We start from the raw sequence: 22,544 nt of genomic DNA, 5'->3' as shown, positions 1-22,544 counted from the left end.
AAAAAACTTGAATCTTTTGTTATGTTCGGTGATTGAACATTGGAAAAATGATTGTGTCTCTCTTTCTCTATTTTCTCAATTTTCAAAAGAATTTCACTCATACAATATCGACAATTTTCACGCGAAATTGAAAACTCTTAGTCTTGTAAAATTATTGGAATTTTAATTTAAGAAAAAAATTTGAAAAATTTATTTTTCAATTTATTTCAAATGAAATGAAATTTTATTTTTACTTTTCTTGAGCAGTGAAGAATTTGGTCGGAGGTAGAACTTATCACTTTCAAGTCTTCGCCAATTCTTCGACGAATTATGGAGCAAGTGATGAGGTGAAATTCCCAGTGCCGGCTCGAGTGAAGCATAAAGCAATAACCGCTGGTGTTGTGGGCGGTATTCTCTTCTTCATCGTTGCCATCATCCTCAGCATATGTGCGGTAAAAATATGCAATAAACGGAAGCGACGAAAACAGGAAAAAGGTATGAACCCTGAGATTATTTCAAGTTTTCAACAATATTTGCCCGCTTATGGCCGGCACCTGTGCTCCTAAAGTCGTTCCTCAACCTCGTTGACAACTTTCGAAGATTGGGTCATTCATTGTCATTCTACATTGAGAAAAATTGTTCAATTTTTTTTTTCATATTCTTTTCTTATAAAATATGATGATGAAAAAATAGTTTTGGTAAATTTTTTGCATGATAAATCTTTTGTAAAAAAAAAAATCATTCTATGAAAAAAATTGCTTCATTATACCATTATTGTTTCTTCGTCAAATATTTTATTATAAGGTATAAGAAATCATCATTGTTATCTGTGATAGTTCAAGCTGGATTTATGTTTCAAGAACGACGATATGGTAACGCAGGGGCTAGGCAAGCATCCGAATTATGAACATTTGTGAGTTAACATAATTTTTGTAACATTATAGAACTGCTTTCAGCGTATAATATGGTAGCCTGCCGGTCCACTGATGCCCGGAATGGTGCAGGGCAGGGACCCCAAGGAACAGTGCCTTTAAAAAAGTGAGTTTCAATCATTCAAATCTTTTCTGTTAATAATTAAAAAAATTATAATATTCATTCAAATTAAATAATAGCTCTCAAACATAAATATTAAGAATTTTAGAACGATCAGATCGCACTTACTAACAATTATGATTCATATACGCAAAAGGAAATAACTTTCTTAATCTTCAAATTTTCAAAATCATTTTCACTATAGAGACCTAACTTTGCAATTTTACATTTCTATTCCATTTTCAAAGGTTTCAATCATAATTTTGAACAAATTTTATCTACCTTTAAAGTATTTTCTACATTATAAAATTTTAAGAATTTACGTGGAAAAAAAGTAATTTATTTTTTCAACAGTTTCAAATAAAAATAGTATTTTCAATTGAAAATTCACCTTATAATTAGAATATTACTTTTTTCCATGTAACATTTCAAATAGTAATTGCGACCTGGAAGATATTTAGGGATAGGGAAATAGTTAAAATATATAAGTCCCCGAGTAATAGGCGTCCGAAGCACCACAGTAAATGCGAAAACCTCTCACGAGTGATCTAGTTAATTATATGCCTTTATTGCAACTTTAGATGATCGAAGATAAAAGAGAGCAATCTATAACTCCCTTTAGACAAAATAAAACCCACAAAAAGAAAAAAAAACAAAAAAAAAAAAAAGATTTTAATAACCCTTTTATCTTCTCGTCTACATAACACTATGAACTCTTAGTTGCATTTAGAGACCGGCAGACCTAAAACCGCACCAGCAGAGGTATTTTGGACGAGGTTTTTGGAGAACAACCTAACTCTATGATGTAGTTTAAAACACATGGACGGCATACTTGTTCTTGCCACATACTTTGTCAAGTCTAGAAATCCATTTTTTCCTCGATGACACACTTTTTGAAACATCATATATTGTTTAATCGCTTTACGTCAATTTGTGCGAAAAAATTTAACAGAAATTATTATTTGAACGGCATCCAAAAGTCCACAATACGACTGCAGTGATGCCTATTCTGGATTATGATCTTATTTTTAATTAAATGATTATTAATTACTAACAAAAAATCCGCAGACCGGAAATTTCAGACATTTAAAAACTAAAAATATATTTAATTTTTTTAATTTTTATTTGCAAAATTTAAAATTTTCATCAATTTTCATTATAAGAATTTTTTTGTTTCTCATTAGCAAAGATTTAGATTATAAGATCTACTGATCGTACATATCCAGAACGGGCTGTACGGTTCAGCTTACTGCCAAAGATTCTGTAAGTTTAAATTCAAAAAAGAAAACAATTTTTAAAGTAGATGAATAGTTTTGATTAAAAAAAAAAAGAGAAAATCGTGAGAGACAATTAATAACACGTCGAGTTTGATTTTTATCCATGCATTTTTAAATAAGAATTGAAACATTGTAGTCAAAATAATTGAAACAAGAATAATCTAGTTCTAGTAGTTTGAAAAAGTAAAAGAAATTTTGAAAAACATTTTGTTAAATAGAGGGAGAATAAAAATAATAAATATTGGGGGAGAAGTGAATGGAAGAATGAAACTCGACGTGTGGTATGAAAGGGGACAAATTGATTAGAGAAAGATATAAGTTTTGTTTGTTGGAGTGATCTCGAATCATGGCTCGACACAGCGTGGTGTCTCTTGTCCTCTATGTTCTGTAGGTCGACAAACTTAAACGCGTGCGGCGAGTCAGTGTCGACGCTGACCCGTTGCAGCCCGTTGAATCCGCAACCACAACCTCTTCATCAACCACTTCCTACGCAAGTAACCCCCGGCAATGTCACTTCGGAGCAGGTCCACGAGGCCCCCCCGATTCGTGATCGTGATCATCACGCACTCCATCTCGATAACCGAGATTACGAGAGTGTATTTATCATAGAGAGGCGGAACAGTAAGCCCAACATCCGCTAACGAGACGAGTCAGTACCCAGACCAGTCCCAGATCGACCCGAACAATCGATCGACCTAATCGATTGAAACGAAACGATTTTTGCGGTGGGATACATCACCCACTATATTTTATTACTACTACTTTTACTACTACTATTACTATTACTACTGCAACTGATACAACAACTTTTACTACTATTACCTGTACAACAAGTTTCATCAGTACTTTACATTGATAGTATTATACCAAATACTGCACAACTATTCATAACAACAACTAGTACTGTTATTACAAGAAACCGCACAAAAAAATTCGTATATATTACTAAAAGCTAGTGATACTAGAAGTACAATTGCACGTCAATACGGAAACTACGAACTGCACAACTGATAATACAACTGTCACAAGTACTGTACAATTAGAGATACAATTACAAGTACTGTACTACTGCTACTATCACTACTGATATGCGAGACGGCTTCGTTCTGCAATGCTACCTGCTAGGACTAATCTACTACTATCACAACTACTGCTACTGTTTTAACTATTCAACTACTGCTACTATCATCATCACAACAACTGCTACTACTTAGGATGATTGTCATGAATGTAGATGAGATGAGCAATACAGGCAAACCGCTAGGACTCACTAGATCATCCAGTCAGTACCCTACCTTCGTTCGGCGGGCTAGGGAGTACATAGATAGACGAGACAAAGTAGCCTTTTCCAAGATGCTTCAAGAGTAATCGATCGTTTTGCTTGCTTTTGTCGCACCATTATATATCATTGCTCTAGTTTCAAGTATCATCTTTTTGTCACCCAAACCTTTAATTTGATATTCAATAGCTCTCACTCACTTTAATGTTTCACCATTAAATTTTTCTTATCCAACCTTTCATTCACTCTTTACTTCTTTCTTTGTCACTGTTCCTTCTTTTTTTTATGTACTTTATGATATAATACCTTATGTTTAGACATATTTTTTACCATTTATTTTTTAAAGAAATTAATTAATATTAAAAATAACTCCGACGTTTAGCGCCTACACTAATAAATACAATACGTTTCCAAGGGCAGAAAAAACCAAAGCAGAGTCATACTTTTGTAAATAGAAACCGAATTTAATTTATTGAATTAGTTAACTTTACTTGAAGTTTACTAAACTTATTATGTGGTAATTCTGCTAAATTCTTGGAGAGAATTAGAATTCACTGTCACTTTTTCTATTGTAGGTAATACAAAAATTGAAATTACCAGTAGACTCGATATAAATTAGTCAATTTTCTTTGAATGCTAAATATCTGCCAATTTCTTAAAGGGTGCAAACTCTTAAGGAGCCTGTAAAGATGACCGCTCTTGATTTAAGAAATCAACAATATTTGTTGAGATTATTGAATCACAGTTTTATGGATCCATTTCCTTTTTGGAGATGCTGACTTCTACTAGAGTCATTATAAAGACTTTGTAGCTTCCGGATCATGAGACGTGGTTCTTTCCTTTTGATTGACTAAATCTGATCTTTACGTGTTCTTCCAGTCTGTCCTGGATTGTTGATTACACCAACAAACCTTATTTCTAGATTGTAGGGTTCAATGACCATCACAATGCTGATGCCATCTTTAAGTCTCCTCCTAGTTCACCCTAGATTTCTTCTTTCTTGATAAAACAATCCCAATCACAAATCTCCAGTCAAGTATGTCTGTACTTTACTTAAATAGTCTTAAATTCTGATCAGATCCTCGTCTTCTTATCTTCCCTACAATTAAAAGGACTTCATTCTTGATAGACCCTTTTTACCCCTTTTATGACTGGCTTCCTTTTTTGTCAAGATTCCCAGAATGTCAACCTCGATGATCATCATCGATCATCTCATTAATCATTTCTTTTATCTGACTTGAACCAACTTCAGAATTAAATAAATATGATTTTCTAAAAGACTTGTTATACTTGTTACTTGTCCTTCTTTTCACTCTTTTGTTGCATTCTAGCACAAAAAGACAAAATACAGTTAACATTTACTTTTACCCAAATATATATGTCTCATTTTTAATACTTCATATTGTAAACAATCTTTTTAAACTCTTGGATTTTATATTTTATTAACTTGTTTATCTTTCTTCTCACTTCTTAATGACAACTATTATTTTATAAAACTTTTCATTTATAAACATTTTCATTTTTCACTTATCTTATCGCTTACGCCAATCTCATAAGATGCATGCAGCTAATATGCATCGCTATAGGCTTTTTTTACAATAGCATGATAAAGTCGGAGTTACTTTTACATTTTAATGACAATAATCAATTTAGCAAACAAAATTTTTGCATTTCTAAAAAAATTTTTATTCAAAATTTATAAAAACTGCAATTACTCGACGCTGAGCTAATTACCTACCAATAAATTCATTCAAAATTAGTTAAAGTACATAAATTGTGTGTGGCCCTTACATTGCGGATTTCGGCTTTTAGATAAAAATAAATATTTAATTCCGCAAAAGCAGCGGATTATTATGTGACTCAAGATTTCTTTTTTTCTTGGTTCTTTTCAGTTTATCGATACTAGATGACTCATAAAAAAAACACACACAAAAACAGAAATAAAAGTAGGTATACATTTTGAACCTGCAGTACATTCAGATACTAATTATTTTTTTTATTATCTGTCTTATTTTACTTTACGATTGTTGTACAACCCTTATTACTTAAAAGTCAACTAATCAATACATTTCTGTACCATTTAAAATTATTAAAATTATTATAGTAACTAATTGCATCGCTTGATCCACTAAACAAGAATAAGTTACATGTTTTCTTAATAAAATTACACAACTATCATCTAAAAAAGGATCAAGATATTTTATATCAATGCATGAAATCTAAAAAAAAATCGTTCAAAAATTGTCATTAACCGAAAAATGTAAAATGTTAAACAATAATCTAAACATACATATAATAAGATCTAGTAACAATTTCAACTTCATAACACTGCTTTCTTTTTATCGCCTGAAAATACTGCTAAATTTTCATTTAATTTAGTTATGCATTATAAACCGAAAAATTAAAATGCTTCTTATAATCTTCGTTCCCATCTCAATTGTCTAAAACGATAAAATAAATATTCAATTTTCATAAAGAAAGAAGAATTTTTCATTATTAATTCAATTTTTAATATTACTTTTAATTATTATAAAAAAAATTCTTTTTTATTTGTGAAATGTTTTTCGGATTACAAAAATGGGTTGATCAGGAGTCAGTCTGGGTCCTAATGGTTCCTAAACGCTATTTATTCTTGGTAGTGTTTTATATATTTTCTAGAAAACAGTTCTGCGTTTTTTACGAATCCTTCTTTAACCATCTTTACTACATACAATTTATTCAATATATTTTTTTTATTTTCTGTTAATCAAATAACCTATTAATCCATTTCAAAGCCTTGAACCAAAGTCTTTCCTCACGAGAATGAAACATAATCTACTTCGTTTGTAGACACATTTACATGTTACCATATGTCAAAAATCTATTTACTCCCTAACATCACCGCCTAGAAGTAATGTTCGGTTATTTAGCGTTATATTTATTATTATTATCATTATTATCATTATTTCTATTATTATTATTATTATTATTATTATTATTACCACAATTGTTTTTGTGAATGTAATCGTTGTGTTACAACATTCTCTCTCCCTCATCTTTCCTTGCTGCCGGACCCGAAGGAGCAGAAAAGGTGACAAATTTCGGAGCACCTAATTCCACGATTGCTATATCACAAATGAATTAAATGAAATTAAATTTTAAATTTTCAAAAGTGGAAAAACTTTTATGAGAAAAAAGATTCACTGTCCTCCACGACGTACCTTTTCCTCAACCCTAAAATCACACCTAACCACAAGTAACGCACCGGAATGCGCATGAGCATGCATCCCAGCCTGCATCCATTATTATGATTATTATTATCATCATCATCCGTATTAATTATGTATGTTCGCCTATTCATTTTTATTTATGTTTATTAACATTTGCGTCAATGTTGCACGTAATTGTTGTTTTGTGTGCTGCTCGAGAAATGCAGGAAGAGTGAAAGAAAGTTAAAATTCCAAGACTGGTCAATTTTTCTTCTTCCTGCAGTGCCCGATCATCACATTTATCAATCGCCACTTCCCTTTTACTAATAATAGTTTTATATTATAGACCTAGAAAGAGCCGAGTACCAGGTCTAAGTTTCCTAAGGGAGATCCTGAATGCCGATACGCCAGATTCCTTCCGGGATCGTCCCCTTGGTAAAATTTCACGAGCAGCCGATGGTCGCTTTGTCATTGCTGACTCGGTGCTTAGTTCAGCCAACAACAGTATTCTAGACGCCTCGAGCAGTGATGACGGTGGATTTTTACCAAAAACCAAATTAAAATCATCCTGGAGGCGGCCACTCGTTGGCATGAGTCAATTGAGTCTTCGCTCCGATGGAAGTGGTGTTTCCATTGGCGTTGTTGCTCCAGGACATCTTGGCATTCCATTAATGAGGCAACCGACAATTTGCACAATATCGTCGCCAAGATTCCTGGCGAGTTCACCTAGTGGAGCGCAAATCCCCTGGACGCCCGTCTATCTCAGCGATCTCAGCTCCGTTCGTCAACCATCGTCTGGAGATCGTTCTTTTCCAACACCTCCCGGTTATATTCAACTAAGAAACGTTCATCAACGCTACAGTCAAGAATTACCATCGCTAAAAGCAATACACGCCGAATCGAGGAGATTCGTACCTGTTCAACCATTGGCTACTTCATCACCACCACAAACGGCCGGTAGGCCAAGAGCACGACTTCCTCCAAGACACGCACGACACGCTAGATCGGCACCTGAACTTGCAGCATCACCCGATCTTGAAACATCACCAGAGAGCAGATCCAGTAGTTCCGGATTTGGCAGCAAGAATACATCACAACAAAATCAAAGTTCCCGAAGCGGTAGCACCGTTGCAGAATGGAGGCCTCCTCCCTATAGACCGCCTCCACCACCGCTGGTTGGCAAATGGCTGGAGCTTCAAAATCAAGCTCCAAAAGTACCTCCACACACTCATATTCAGAATGCAGTTGACGCCGGCAGTGTCGATGGTCACTATGAATTTGATCCCGTGTCTTGTACACCAACTCCAACATCAGCCTCCACACCAACGCGAGAGGAACGTCCACCTGCCCATCAAATGCACACAATTCACATCCCACAAATTCATCAGGTTCACACTGTTCATCATCAGCCAGCTAGATACTCACGGGACAACATTGAAGCTCGTGTTCAAGCCATGAAAGCCGAATTCCACCAGTTTCGACAAAGGCAAGCCAGAAGAAAACAGAGCGTCCATTTGGAAAGTGCTTGCTGATATGATGTCGAATTATTAGTCCCGTTGCAATGAAATTAACGGCTTCTTAAACTGTTAACCTGAGTTTTCCCTAATCGTTCTTAATTGTGGGTGGGCGAGAATGGAAGTCAACCGGAATGGATAAAGCACACGACATCACTCATTCAAAACTAGTAAAAACTAACTCTAAAAAATGATTTAGATAAGAGCTTGCCAGAATCAATGATGATCTCAATAAAAAAGAGGCGCTAAAATCTAACGTAATAGTAAGAGTAGGGTTTAGTACTTGAAGATTAATTGTGTAACTTCGTGTTTTCACAATTACTGATCATATCTTGTTCAGCGCAATGTCTTAAAAACAATTTTCGTATGGATTTTTTCCAAATGAAATTTGTTGACAATTTTAGAAATACTTAAATACAATTGTGAAATATTTTCGTGAGGCTTAGCGAAAATATTTCGTCATTTGTGCGAAATGAAAGGACGCTCCAAAGAAAACTGTATATCTTTATAACAACAAAAGTCATAATAACCTAATCGTAAACTAAGTAATAATAATTTAACAAAAAAAAAAAAAGAGAAAAACACTCAAGTAATTAATGATGAGCAAATGGACTCTAAACGTGATATTAGGCCGAAGCTTGCCTCGAGATTGCTTAAGGACTCACTCGTATTGCACACTGCCTGTCTAGGGTTTCGCTAGTAACCCAACATATTATTGGCACAATAATTTTTCTTAAGCAACGTAACGAGAATAAGTAACGCTCTTTGAATTAAAAAAAATAAAAATAAAATAATCAAGAAATCCAACTCTCAATGACGAGAATGAACATTATCGTGACACTTTTGAGACTTCAAAGCAGCCTTGTAACGCGTCATTTTCAGCGAATTACGAATTTTTACACACGATCTTCACGTTTATAGTTCGAGTCAAATATTATCGTCAAAAGTTTATATAGTCCCGTTAATGTTCCATCTCGTTTTAAGTTCGATTCTCTTGATATTTGTATAATCGAAACTAAGGAGAGAGGAAAGCATTAAACATATGTCTCTTCAAGTTACACGAAACGTTCTCAATAACCCACCTAATTCCCACCAAACGCATTGTATCAAATCATCATCGAGGTCAGTTGTCCAATTTGAAGAATTTTTGGGATTTTACAAAAAATTTCTAACTTTTCTATTAAGCAGAAAAATATTGACATACCTTTCTTTTTTCGTTTATTTTTTGGAAAATAAAAGAACCAAATTGAAAAAATTTCTTGTACTAAATTAATAAAAGTTTAATTAAAGGGAGCAATAAGTAACTAGCAAATTACAAAGACTTGTAACACTAAAACGTGTGTGCTCCCTACGGTAAAAATTAAAAGAGGATCATAATTGCGCGGCGTCCCTCGGTGTGGCGTTGTCAATCAATCATCACACGCATGCGTTACTTTGTTCCCTATAGCGTCATTAAAAAGAAAATTTTAGCGCGAATCTTAGTTTAAGTTTAATATTCGATATTTTGTTTTATAAATATATGTAAAATATTTTTATCCTTTTTTTACAAAGATTATTGAAACTGATTTAATACTCTTGTTTATTTATTAAACAAATTATAATTACTTTTAATTTAGTAAATTATTATTTTTATAAACTAAATTATTTTATTTATATAAATTAAAACTATTTTAATTAATATAATAATCAACTTTTTGTAATATTTTAAACAATTTCTTTTTTGTAAGATTTCAAAAATTCTTAGACTCTAGGCCTCAAAAATACATTTTACTTTCTTTTTTTATAGTACAAAATAATTATTTATATATAAATATACATAATATAGTAAGTAATTAGCAAAAAGACTCTACTCACGATTCAACTATACTTGGAGAAATAAAAAAAAAAAAATACGCGCTGTGGATAAAGAACCTGTACAGTGAAGGAGTGTAACTTGTATTATTATTAATTCGAGGAGTATGCGCAATAAATTGAACGAATGAGAGAGTGAACGTTTTAGAAAACACTCGAAGAGCAATTATAATGGACAGATTAAAAAAAAAAAATTGAAAGATAACAGTGATTTAAAAAAAAAACGGAGATGACACAAAGAGTACCAATATTCTAAAGTAATTCTAATAATTGAATTAACAATTTGATAATTAATTGATATTGTACATCGTAACGACGTAGCGTGTAGTGAATTAATCAACGAGACTACGAAAGGCCGGAGATACGTTTTTAATATGAAAGACCGAGGGTACTCGGTCATTGCTGTTGTAACATATTAATTATTAATGCATAGTTAAAGATAATGTGTACTGAATGTTCATTCGTTCGACCCTTTACGTGAAATAAAAAGAGAAAACTTTTTTCCAAACTCTTTTTATTTTTTTTTATATTCAAAAAATATATAAATTTTTTTCAATACCCCAAAGAGAAATTTATCCAACTATATAAACAAAAAAAATTATATTTAAAATTTCAAGAAAGTATAAAAAAAAAAAGACAAATGTTATTTTTTATGAAAAAATATTTTACAATATCTACTATTTTAATCAATGAAACAAATCTTGTTATTGTTAATTGTTGTTGCTATATTGTGGAAACATTAAATTGCTAATTATTTATTGATAGTATTTAATTTTTTCGATTTTATTTGTAATGTGATTATAAATATATATACATATATGTATTGTAAAGGGTCTGAACGACGTAACTGCGATAGAAAAAAAAATTGTCAGCAGGAATGAAACGAGACACAAATAGAGGTGTATATTACCGTAATTGTTATTTAATTTTCATTAAAAAAAAAATTAATTCTGTAGTAAAAACACAATTTTACAAAAGCAATCAATTTTACAAAACTTTATATACAGAGTGATTCTTCGACTGTATTGAACGAGTAGATATGTGATTAAAAACAGACAATTAAAAAAAAAAATTTTTTTTAAATTTGCAATAATCTGTTTTTTATCACAAATCTACCAAATTACAGCAAAAAGACGTAAATTTAACAATGGAAATGAAATCCTTAAATAGAAAAATGAAATGTCAAATGAATTAAGCAGAAACGATATTGTTTGTATAAAAAGAAAATGTTTAAAAAAAATATTTGTGAATAGGAAAAGAAAATTAAAAAAAAACGAAATTCACAATTTTGTATCCCCTACATTTTCTGAAATGTTTACTGATTGTTAAAAATTTGTTTTAATTTAACATAATAATGAAAAATTGAAAAACATAAAAATCTGATATCAAATGTAAGAATTTTTTTCTAACAATACAAAATTCGTTTTCAAAATGTATTGTTATAAAGAAAAAAAAAAAAATGAAATCGAATGTTAAAAAAATTATAATGTATATGAAATATAATAAGTGACGCGTGGATTTTAGAGGATAAATGATAAATTGAAGTAGGAAATAGGAGAAAAATGAGAGGAAATATTGTTAAATAAAATCACTCTGTGTAAATAACTATAGTTAAGAACATTCTTGTATAAGAAAAAAAAGCACTGATATAGCTTCTTTTGACTTAAAAAAAAACCCTTATAGAGTTCAATCATGTAAATATTACAGATGCATTAAACGCTCAGGAAGTTCACGTCGTATTAAATAAAAAATGAAAAATAATAATAAAATAATAAATAATACTATATATAATGCACAATTTTTTTAAATTAAGTGAACGGCGTGTTGTGTGTGAAAAATTTGTTTAAAAAAAAAAAACATATATCGTGCGAATTGTACATTAATTACTAATCAGCACCAAATTTTACGGTAATTTACATCGCTAATAAAAGAAAAAAAAAAGCGTCGGCCGAGCGCCTCCGTCAGCCGCACGTCTTTATAGATAATCGATAAAGGGTGTAAGTAACGTGTAGATATATCATAGTTAGATACAACGATCTCAAAAAGAAAAAAAAAATGACGTGGATCGCTAAACCTTATTGGTCGCTGATATTTAAAGCGTTATACACACAATTTGACACAAAATATATTATTATATATAAATATAATATGCATTGAGTATCGCGTAAACAAGAACGGCTATGGTTGAATCGTGAATCGGTTTTGACCAGTATTTAAAATATTTTATATTTTTTTTGGCAATTTTTATTTATTTATTTATTTTTTTTGGTTTTTTTTTTTAATGTCAAAAAGCTAAACTTTTCACGACTTTTTAATCGCTTTGAAACTGCTTTTTTTTGGTGAGGATTACAATATGATCCTCGGTACAATTTTTCGTACAATGATTTTTCCCACCTATACTTCCGTACCTGAAAGCCATTTTGTGACGTTCTCCGAAAAAAAAGAAAGAAAATGAAAAACAAAAAAAAAAAAATAACTGTATTAAAGTGCATTAGCCGTTATAAAAAGGGACTCAGTCAAAGTGATTTTTTTTTTTTTTTTTTGACTGAGTGCCATTGCAGACTGACTATATGTATATGGTTATAAGAACACGGCGAGTTGTAATTATTACAGAGAGGCTTTATTATCGAACAATGGATTTTACATTGTTGTATTTATTGATTATTATTATTATTGTTATTAATTTTTTTTTTTTAAACGAACGTAAGAAATCGTTTCGACCAATCACGTATCTCATGGCTGACGGGTACAAATATTTCAGCAATAGCTCTGTACCGTTTCTCACATTTGTTTTGTAAAATCAGTATTAATATTATATTTTCACTAAAAACATAATAATAAATTTGAAATCACAAATAAAATTTTGAATATTTTATTTATTTCTCTTATTGATTTTTATAATGTCTTCGCTTTTTTTCTTATTTGCTTTGACAAAGGACTGAAATCTAATAAAAGAAGAAAAAAAATGTGATGATTCGTTATAGAGCTAAATGCGAGGTTTAAGTGATCGCGTTGATATTATATGCTTACGATTATGATGATAATGATTGTGGTTATGATTATGATTAGTTATTTAAAAAAAAAAAAAAATTGCACTCTCACGCAACCCTTATGAGAAATATCGTTTCCGTCATCGATTTTTCTTACAAGACTCTTTTAAAATTTTTTTATTTAATTTTATCGATTGGTTTTGTATATTTGCAATTTTTATAAATAATATATTAGAAATAATATTCACATGAAACATTCTACACGCCGCTTTCTTGTCAGACTTGCGATATTTAATGGCTTTCTCATTTTTCATTTCTTCGTCTAAAAAACTTTTTTTTTGTCAAAAAAAGAATTTTTTTTTACATTTAAGGCTCAAACTGCGATTAAAAAAAAATTGCTATGAAATTTTTTCTTGTTTTATTCTCTTATATTATATATCTCTCACAAATCCGATACATTCTCTCGCGACTCCGAGAACTCCCAAGACATACTAACTTAGAACAAATTGTAGACAATTTATTATTGAATGAAATGAAAAATAAAGCGACATTTGAAAAGAAATATCTATGAAATAAATTATATGTTGTTTTATTTCACATCCTTTATAATTAATTTTAAAAATTAAGAAATAGATAAAAAAATATATATATATATATTCTATGGGTTTTGTTTATAATAACAATTTTTACGTAATTAAATTTTTTTTCTAAATTAATTTAGAATATTGAAAAGAATAATGAAAGGTGAAAAAAAAACTTTCACCTGGTGATTCTTAGAAAGAATTGATCATCTCTATGATGGAATATATAATGTTTGATATGGGGTATCATTATGCGCATATTATTTCCAGTGAAGCAGTCTCGTCCAATCGTGATTCGTGATCCATGCGAATATAGAGGCCCATTATCTCAACAGCATGACAAGGTTGTAGGTTGTCTACTAAATGCAACCAAGGGACGGATGTGACGTAATCTGAGGTCACCTACGCAAATGGAGTTTGGCTATCGTGTACCAATGGTGTCATCTTTATAATTTATTATTAATAATAAAAAAAATACAATTGAAAAATTGGAAAATTATGCTAAAAAATCAAAATCAAAAAAAAAAAATTATTTTCTTCAAAAACGCAAGATTAATAAAAAAATTTGATTTGACTTTGAATTATTTGAAACTTTCTTCTCGGAGATTTTTGGAATCGCTGAATATAACGAATTTTAAAAATCTCAATTTTTTGCGGCTTCGTTGTATAGCAGTATTTCAAAAAAAAAAAAAAAAAAAAATTGCAAAGAAGAAAAATTTTGCATTTATTTGCCAGTTACAGATTGTAGGTGTGACATGATTGTGATTTAGAACAGCATTGCAAATAATGTACAAGTTAGATGAATCCCCCACTTGTTCAATAATTCTCCTTCTCTCTCTCTCTTATCGAGACACTGGTTTTTATCCGTTTAGTTGAACAGCCACTGCAATTACGTGCTCATCTCGTACGTTACTGGACCACTCGGGGAGTATGCACGTTGTGACAAGCGGATGCTGACTCCTGGATTTATTTGTCATAAAACCCTCTCCCAATCTCGTGTTTTCTCCCTCTTTAATATTGCTCTCTTTTTGTGTTACTCTATTCTTTCTTCAAATAAAGACGTGTCTCTTCATATCTTCAGCAACTTATTCCAAGAGGCACAAATGAATAATTTATCTAATATCAATTATTGTGATGATTTGAAAATAATGTTTTTGTGTTTTGATTGTTGGTAAATTTTGAAAAATAAGTGTAAGTGAAAAAAAAAAAGAAAGAGAGAAAAAATTAAAGTATTTTATCGAGAAGTGGTGTGTCTTTTTTATGTGTGACGGTGATGATAAATGTGTTTCGTTTGTTTTGTCCACTTCTTCCTTACGAGGTGATTTTCCGACTTGATTCTGACCTCGATTACAAATCTGAGAGTTCTGCAATTGACGACGAGAGATGAACTTCGGAATGAGGAAGACAATCAGTGGAAAAATTGTCAAGTTCCTGCTAATTCTTCTTTACTCGACAGGTAATTGTATTTTTTTTTCTTCTTCTAAATCTAAATTACAATTCAAATTTAACGAAAAATGTTTTACCGTTTTTATTATTAAAATCGAAAATTTATACTAGAATACAAAATTCCCTTGAAATTAATAAAGAAGAAATAAAATAATAATAACTTCAATATTTTTTTGGAATTAAATTTTTATTTATCTTTCTATTTTCAAAAAATGGAATAATTAATCATTTTTTGCAAAAACAAAATGAACAGCATTGGGACAAGGTCTATTACTAGAGGAAGAAAAAGAGCCCACATATCTTACTGCAGGTGTTGGGGAATATGTCGTCTTTAATTGCGATCTCGACTTTCCACACGAGATACCGATTCCATATATATTACACTGGAAACGCGATGTAAGTTAAAAATTTGATTAAAAAAAAATAAATTTTTATCTAAAACACAAATTTAGAGGGACAAAAGTTATTTAAAACCAAAAAAAAACAAGAAAAAGAATTATTATAATCCGTAAAAAAATTATTTTGAAAAAAAAAAATTTTTTTTCCCACCATTTTTTGGGGTAAAAAAAAGTAAATTTCAATAAATCAAATCGCCCACGCGCATTTCAAGTCTGCGTGGGACATTTACCAATTGGCGTTCTAAATGATAATAATTCAACGCGTTATATAGTGATTGGCGATTTAAGCACATTAAGGAAGTTAAATACCACTTGTTTGTTCAATCTGAATATTGTTCCTGTATTTATTAATTTACTTATTGACTATTTTAATATATTCGTATATATTAATACAGACGTCTTATATAGGAAACGTTATAGATCAGATCAACTTCGCTTACCCTATAGTATTACATCTGTAATAAAAAATTTTTTTCATACACATTATATGAAAGATAAATAAATAATTTCAAGTTCCAGTTTCTCATATTTCTGGTGGTTTCTCTAGATGTTGATATTCTTGTCTTAAAGTAGAAAAAGAAGTTGATGTTTCGCAAATCATTGAATAACCAGTAGCACGAAAGTTTTTTTATAACTATAATAATTAAAATCCGTAAAGTTCAAAAATTTAAACCACTTCTATTTTCTACAATTCTTTTTTTAAACAATTGAAACTTTAGGGATTTTTTACTCTTATTAAAGGTGACAATTTACCAAAGTTTCAAAAAAATCCAATAAATTTTCGCATTTTTATCTAATATGGACGTTTAAGAAAAAAAACATGGGGCTCTTTAAATTTTTGATTAAAAGAATAAAATAAAATCAGCGACAGTTCATGAAATAAACTAGTCAATCTGATTGGTTTCCTGGTGTCTATATAGTAAAAAATAGGTACACTCGTAATTGGAGTACTGGACGCAAGGCTGCATTATATTTAGTCGTCGCGGCGACTCGAGGGGTCCAACCAGTAGGTCACTGTTAACGCTTTGTCTGACCAATAAAGCTTCTCATAAGTATCCTTTTCTTCAATCCTTATCGTCACTAGGTCAAAAGTCGACAAATTTTTCGTCACCAATTTTCAAAGGCGTAAAATAATAATAATAATAATCTCTTCATAAAAGAAAATAAATAATTTCGATAGTAAATATTTAAAATAAAAAAATGATTAATTAATTTTCAAAATTAAATGACATAGGAGAGGGGGGAATTGTATTTTAAAAATATTACAACCACTTGTTGGAATATGTATTCAAAGAAGGGATCCTTTTTCCTGTGGCTACAAATTAGATTCAATCGAGTCCAAACAAATTTATTCCGCTAAATTTCCTTTTTACGCTTGACAAGTTTGATTGGAGCAGCACAACATGTCAAGAGAGCAATCAACATCTGAATAAATAAACCTCTTTAATGGTCCAGAATTAATGGAAGGAAATCCTCTCTAACACACAAAGACGTCGAACTTACAAAGAAATTTTTCTTTTTACATATGACCCAATTATAAATCGAGCGTTCAAAATGACGAATTCGATAATATATCGATTAATGCCAAAACGTGATTGGTCAATTTTAATAATAATTTTTCTGTTAAATTTTGAAAAATAGAATAATTTTAAAAAGAAACTTAAGATGGATTTAGTTACTGTGTTAAAATAGAGATGGTTTATATAATTATCGAAGCAATTATTCTTGTCTGTAGAGTGTTGATTTTCGTATTATTTAAGAGACGCTTTTATAGAGCGCAAAATAGCGGATGCATGGATCTCAGACTTGAACAAGGATGTTGAGGACCTTAACTCGCAATAATTGATATAGTGTCTAATGTTTCAGGGACGAACAATATTCTCGTGGTACGCTAACGCGACTTCCGCAGCTCGCGATTACTCCGGTCGTATACACAGGTTGGACGATGTATCCAGCTACGGTCAAGGCAGCATCAATTTAACCAACATTAGAAACAGCGATCAAGGATGGTACGAGTGTAAAGTCATTTTTCCCAACAGAACACCAAGTTCCAGAAATAATGGCACTTGGTTACATCTCTCCATTGATGGTATGTTTATAAAGAGGTGAAGAAGAAGAAAAAAATTTTTTTTTTATCTCTTCACAATATCTCATCATATTTATACAAAGCAATTGCGTAGGAGAAATTAGAAATTTTCATTTTATTGTATCTTTTTTGTATAACAATTGTTGAATAGTTTTTGTACAATAGATTTTTAATTATAATTTATTAATAAAAAAAAATGCCTAAAAATGACAATTACTCCAAAGTGTAGGCAACCGGTCTTACACAACAATCGAACTTTTGCCGTTTTACCGGCGAACCTCCTCACAGGCGCTTTGTATATTTGTTGATTTTCTTTTCTACTCTATTAAGGTGAAAATTTTAAAATTATTAAATTAAATTTTGTTTACAATAACGACAAATTTCCGTATAGAAATTGCCTCACCAGGGCCCTAGTAGGGAATGAAACGCCACACCAAATCAGGGCCACATCAGGCGCGGCGTTTCATTTCCTAATAGGGCAGTCTGATCCGACCCCGATCTACGCCCTGGCAAAATTTCTCTCTGTATTAATATGTGATTTTTTAAATTTTCGCCTCTTATTTTCTTTCAGCACATTCTTCTATTTGAAATATATCTTCAGTTATGACTAACTGACCATATGTAAAAAAAACTATGTAATAATACAGGAACTAATACTTCATTGTCAAATTAACATATGTGCATTCCTTTATAGAATTACAGAATTCTAGAATTACAGAGTTACAGAATCATCTGATGATGAAGCAGGATTAACCAGTCTGCTTATAGAAGAGAATATATTTATATATATCGAAAAGAATGAGAGTATCGATAATAATGGATTAACTGCACCTTTTCCTGGATACATTCCAGCAAGCCTAAATCGCACAAAAGTTTCGTTTTTTTTTCTCACTGATTCTGAATAATTATTTCTACAGTGCTTGCTATCGATAAGCTCTTTGCATTTGATGACCTCTATCACTTCCGCTTTTTTCACTATTTATTATAACTCGTATTTGGGTCAATGTCAAAAATAAAAGTAATTATAAAGGCAATCTTTTAGTTTCAATATCTATTGGATATGAAAATTGAAGAAAATTAACGAAGCATTCATTATAATAATTACAAAAAGAAAACGTCGAACTCACTTTGTATTGTAAATTAGTTTAGCATCAATAAAGCAACAATTTTTTTACCCATCAGAACCTAGAACGATATAAGCAAAATCTTTTAGAAAACTGAAATGCTTCCAAAGCTCTCAAAACAAAAAATTTTTTTGCAATCGGTGGCTTTAAGAATAATTTGATAATTTTCTTCAGAAACAACTACGATTTTCGTAAATTGATATGTGAAATAACAGCTTTAGAACTGATTTAAAAATTTAGATCTACTAACTATTGTTTAAAGTAGTTGATGATCAATCTTCAGCAAAAATAATTTAAAGATAACCAAATCATAATTATCATGAGATAAATCATTTTATTTCTTGTCGTATAAAGACTTTATAAGCACAATATAATTTTTCTGAAAATGCTTTACTAACCTAAATCCAGGCAGACTCATTAAATCGTTCAATCTAGGTGTGTTGCCGCCGGGCGAAAATGTTCCAGGTGAGACTCTTTTGGTTGTACCTCCAATCAATGGAACAGTTATGGAGGGTGAACCAGTATCATTCGAATGCATTGCAAAAGATTCCTCCTCCATTCTCGCTTGGTTTCACGAAGGTGTTGAGATTTCAGAAATAAAGGTAAAAACTAGATTAAAAAAAAAAATTCTATTGAATAATTGAAAATAAAATAAATACCAAAATTCAGGATCTCAAAATTCGAGCGTCAGTTGACAGTAATGGAACTCTGACAATAAAACCAACGGACATGGGTGATTTAGGGGAATACACTTGTGTTGTCAGCAATGATCAGGGAGAACAACAAAGTGCTTCTGCTTATCTTAATGTACAATGTAGGTTTTTTATTGAATAAATAAATAAATTTTTGATTTAATGATAATTTTTCATAATTTTCATTCTAGATAAAGCAAAAGTGATATATGCTCCACGTGAAGTATTTCTTCCATATGGAAAGCATGCAATTTTAGATTGTCATTTTAGAGCTAATCCACCGCTAACTAATTTACGATGGGAAAAAGATGGATTTCTCTTTGATCCTTATAATGTACAAGGTGTATTTTATAGAAGAAATGGCTCCTTGTACTTCAGCAAAGTAGATGAGAGTCATGCTGGAAGTTATAGTTGCACACCCTATAATGATCTTGGTACTGAAGGTTCCAGTACTCCTATCAATGTGGTAGGTATAATTTTACCTAAGAAACATTTTTGTTCTCGAAACGTTTTTAATGTACTTAATAAAGTATTTGTTTTACAGGTTGTTCAAAGGCCACCAATATTTACTGTGACACCACAACAACTCTACATGAGAAAATTGGGAGAAAATCTCGAAATTCCATGTGACGCTAGAGATGGAGATCATAATCATCGACCTAACATCGTTTGGTTTAAAGTAAAATTCCAATGAATGTTTCCTTTAAATCGTTTGTTTAGTAGTTAAAAAAAAACATTGCTAGAAATATGCGAATTTACTATGGTTATAAAAATTTGTGAAAAGTACAAATATGTAGTAACAATAGAGATGCTTACTAGATAAATTATGGCTTCTTTTAGCATGTACAAACTTGTGTTTGATTGACCTAGTGTCGTTTTGCTTTGAATCATTTTGGAATAAAGGATTTACGATGATGTTCATCTAATTCTAATTCCTTAGTTCATTCATTTTATAATATCAAATGGTAATAATTGTACATTTTCATTTTTTGGGGTTTATTAAGGTGTATGGCATCAATAATGAAGTAATTAATTACTGCTCTGGCTTTATATATATATTCACAATTTATTTAAGAGCTTAAAAAAAATGAGTTCCTTTAGAAAAAATTAGGTACCGACATACACGTGTTTTTTAAAGGATGGTTCACCTCTTTCTCCGGAAAGAGCAATAATCACTGGAGGAAATCTCACCATTGAGAAAATTCAAGAACAGGATCGAGGACTTTATCAATGTGCTGCAACTAATGAGGCTGCTACAGTTGTTGCCGATGCTGAACTTATGGTTTTAAATGTACCACCAAGAGCACCTTACAATCTCAGTGCAAATACTAGTAAAAATTCAGTGACCCTCACATGGATTCCTGGCTATATAAGACCAAAAATGGAATATTCGATATGGTATTAAAATTTTATATATTGATGAAAATTTTTGAAATTTTTAATTAACAAACTATTTTTTTTTTGAAAAGGTATCGACCAACTGACACTTCTGAATGGAGAACTATGAAAATAGTGTCAAAAAAAATAACTGAAGCTACTGTAAATAATTTGACACCTGGTCGTGAGTACGAATTCATGGTTCTTAGCCAAGACAAACATGGTGATGGAATGTTTAGTAAAACAGTGCGTGTACTAACAAATCCAGGTATTTGTCAAAAATACAGCATTGATTAGAGATTATGGTATTAATGAGATTATTTTACAGATGCGATGGATCATAATGGAGCGTCTGAATTTCGACTTCCAGGTTAGCTCTAATATTTGAATTCGTATTTTGAATTAATATAAAAAAAGGTTCTTCTTTAAATTAAATCATCAGTCAAATTAGCATTTAAAATAGACATTAATTTCAGAATCAGATTTTATGGGTGCACCTCGTAATGTCAGAGTACAAGCTACTGTCGAGGGTTATTTAGTTACTTGGGAATCTCCTGTAGTTGGTCCAGAACTCGTTAGATTGTATATTGTAAAATGGTTTAGAGGCACATCAGACCATCTTTATGGCAAAGCAGAAACAACAGACACCTATTATCTCGGTAAAGATTTTTATTTTCTTTTCTTTTTTCTTACACTATAAATTTTATCATTCATAGCTTTCGATTTATTTCTATTTTTAAATTTCCCACAATTAGATGATTATTATTAAAAATAATCTTGTAAATTATTTTCCAGTGAAGAATTTGGAAGAGGATAGTTACTATTCATTTGAGGTGGGAGCAATGTCACTTACAGATGATATTTTAATTAGTGAACGTTTTACAATGGAAATACCTGCCTATCAAAAAAGTTCTCGTAACAGGGCAATATCAATGGGAATTGTAGCGAGTCTAGGTTTCCTAGCTGCAGCCCTTGCTGCCGTTTGGTGGGCAAAGAAACGATTTTGTCATTCACAGGATAGTGAAAAATAAACAGTTATGACAAAATTCACAAACTGTTATCACATATATCTTCTATCAAAAAAAAAAAAAAAAAAAATAGTTCATACTGCAAATTAGGAATTTAATATGATTGATAAAATGAAGAAAATTTTATTCACTTATACAAGACATTTCATACATGATAACATGAGTCAATTATATCTAAAAGAAATAAAATAAGAGGACGTATTTTTATTTAAAGTGTCAGCAATCCATTTTACGTTTTTTTAAGTTAAAACTTTTTTTAAATATAGTATTTAAGGTAAATAGAATAAGAATCAATTATTCTGCTTTTTTTAATTTGTGTATTATCATTATATGGAAATTATAAAGATATAATTTTAATAATTTTTCAATAGATATGCATTCTAGGCTACATTGCAAAAGAAAATATGAAATAAATGTAAAAATGAAAATATTGAAATATATTTTAGAAAAATTATTATCCGTACCTAAATATATCGTATTCAGATAAACAAGATTACTATAATACTTTATATATCATAAAATTTGAAAAAATATTCCCTATTAATGAAATTAAAAAATTCTTTTCGTTTTTTAACAAAAAAAAAATCTTTGTATTAATTGACAAAAACAATTCACTCCACAGAATAATTATTAAAAATATTTTAATTATTAATATTTGGATTAAAAGTTTTCTATTAAATTTTAGTATTTTTATATGGAGAA

At 30.6% G+C, this 22,544-nt stretch overlaps 2 protein-coding genes across 11 annotated transcripts in view; both read left to right on the top strand.

The window, feature by feature from the left end:
* Positions 1-13,690, top strand: part of LOC127278340 (protein turtle) — a 161,366-nt gene extending 147,676 nt beyond the window's left edge. For 7 of the 8 annotated variants that reach the window (XM_051300030.1, XM_051300029.1, XM_051300027.1 and 4 more), the window contains 3 exons: positions 247-474; positions 924-1,017; positions 7,102-13,690. In XM_051300030.1, the coding sequence (XP_051155987.1) occupies positions 247-474; positions 924-1,017; positions 7,102-8,287 (1,508 nt within the window). In that variant the 3' untranslated portion in view covers positions 8,288-13,690. The remainder of the gene's footprint in view (positions 1-246; positions 475-923; positions 1,018-7,101) is intronic. The other variant, XM_051300028.1, reaches the window with a different exon arrangement.
* An 858-nt stretch (positions 13,691-14,548) lies between these two features.
* LOC127278345 (protein borderless) lies at positions 14,549-22,299 on the top strand. 3 transcript variants are annotated; one of them, XM_051300039.1, is made up of 12 exons: positions 14,550-15,147; positions 15,391-15,533; positions 17,402-17,624; positions 19,211-19,347; positions 19,415-19,559; positions 19,629-19,903; positions 19,982-20,116; positions 20,576-20,835; positions 20,907-21,082; positions 21,143-21,184; positions 21,291-21,473; positions 21,610-22,299. In XM_051300039.1, exons 1-12 carry the CDS (start codon positions 15,075-15,077, stop codon positions 21,843-21,845), a joined length of 2,028 nt encoding a protein of 675 aa, XP_051155996.1. In that variant the 5' UTR covers positions 14,550-15,074; the 3' UTR covers positions 21,846-22,299. The 3 variants fall into 3 exon arrangements, with proteins under 3 accessions (XP_051155997.1, XP_051155996.1, XP_051155995.1); XM_051300038.1 differs by having other exon boundaries at positions 19,181-19,347; XM_051300040.1 differs by lacking the exon at positions 21,610-22,299 and having other exon boundaries at positions 14,549-15,147; positions 19,181-19,347; positions 21,278-21,455.
* The last annotated feature ends 245 nt before the right edge of the window (positions 22,300-22,544 follow it).

This window comes from Leptopilina boulardi, unplaced genomic scaffold (assembly GCF_019393585.1).
Source record: "Leptopilina boulardi isolate dan_hultmark-lab unplaced genomic scaffold, ZJU_Lbou_2.1 LbouV2_202, whole genome shotgun sequence".
Taxonomy (NCBI): Eukaryota; Metazoa; Arthropoda; class Insecta; order Hymenoptera; family Figitidae; genus Leptopilina; species Leptopilina boulardi.
This window is presented reverse-complemented; position numbering and strand designations above follow the sequence as displayed.

Excerpts from the sequence above, each read along its gene's own strand:
- LOC127278345 (XM_051300038.1), top strand. The coding sequence starts at position 15,075 with ATGAACTTCGGAATGAGGAAGACAATCAGTGGAAAAATTGTCAAGTTC. Across the intron at positions 19,904-19,981 it reads CCAGTACTCCTATCAATGTG|GTTGTTCAAAGGCCACCAAT; the intron begins GTAGGTATAATT and ends TTTGTTTTACAG. Across the intron at positions 21,185-21,290 it reads GTCTGAATTTCGACTTCCAG|AATCAGATTTTATGGGTGCA; the intron begins GTTAGCTCTAAT and ends CATTAATTTCAG.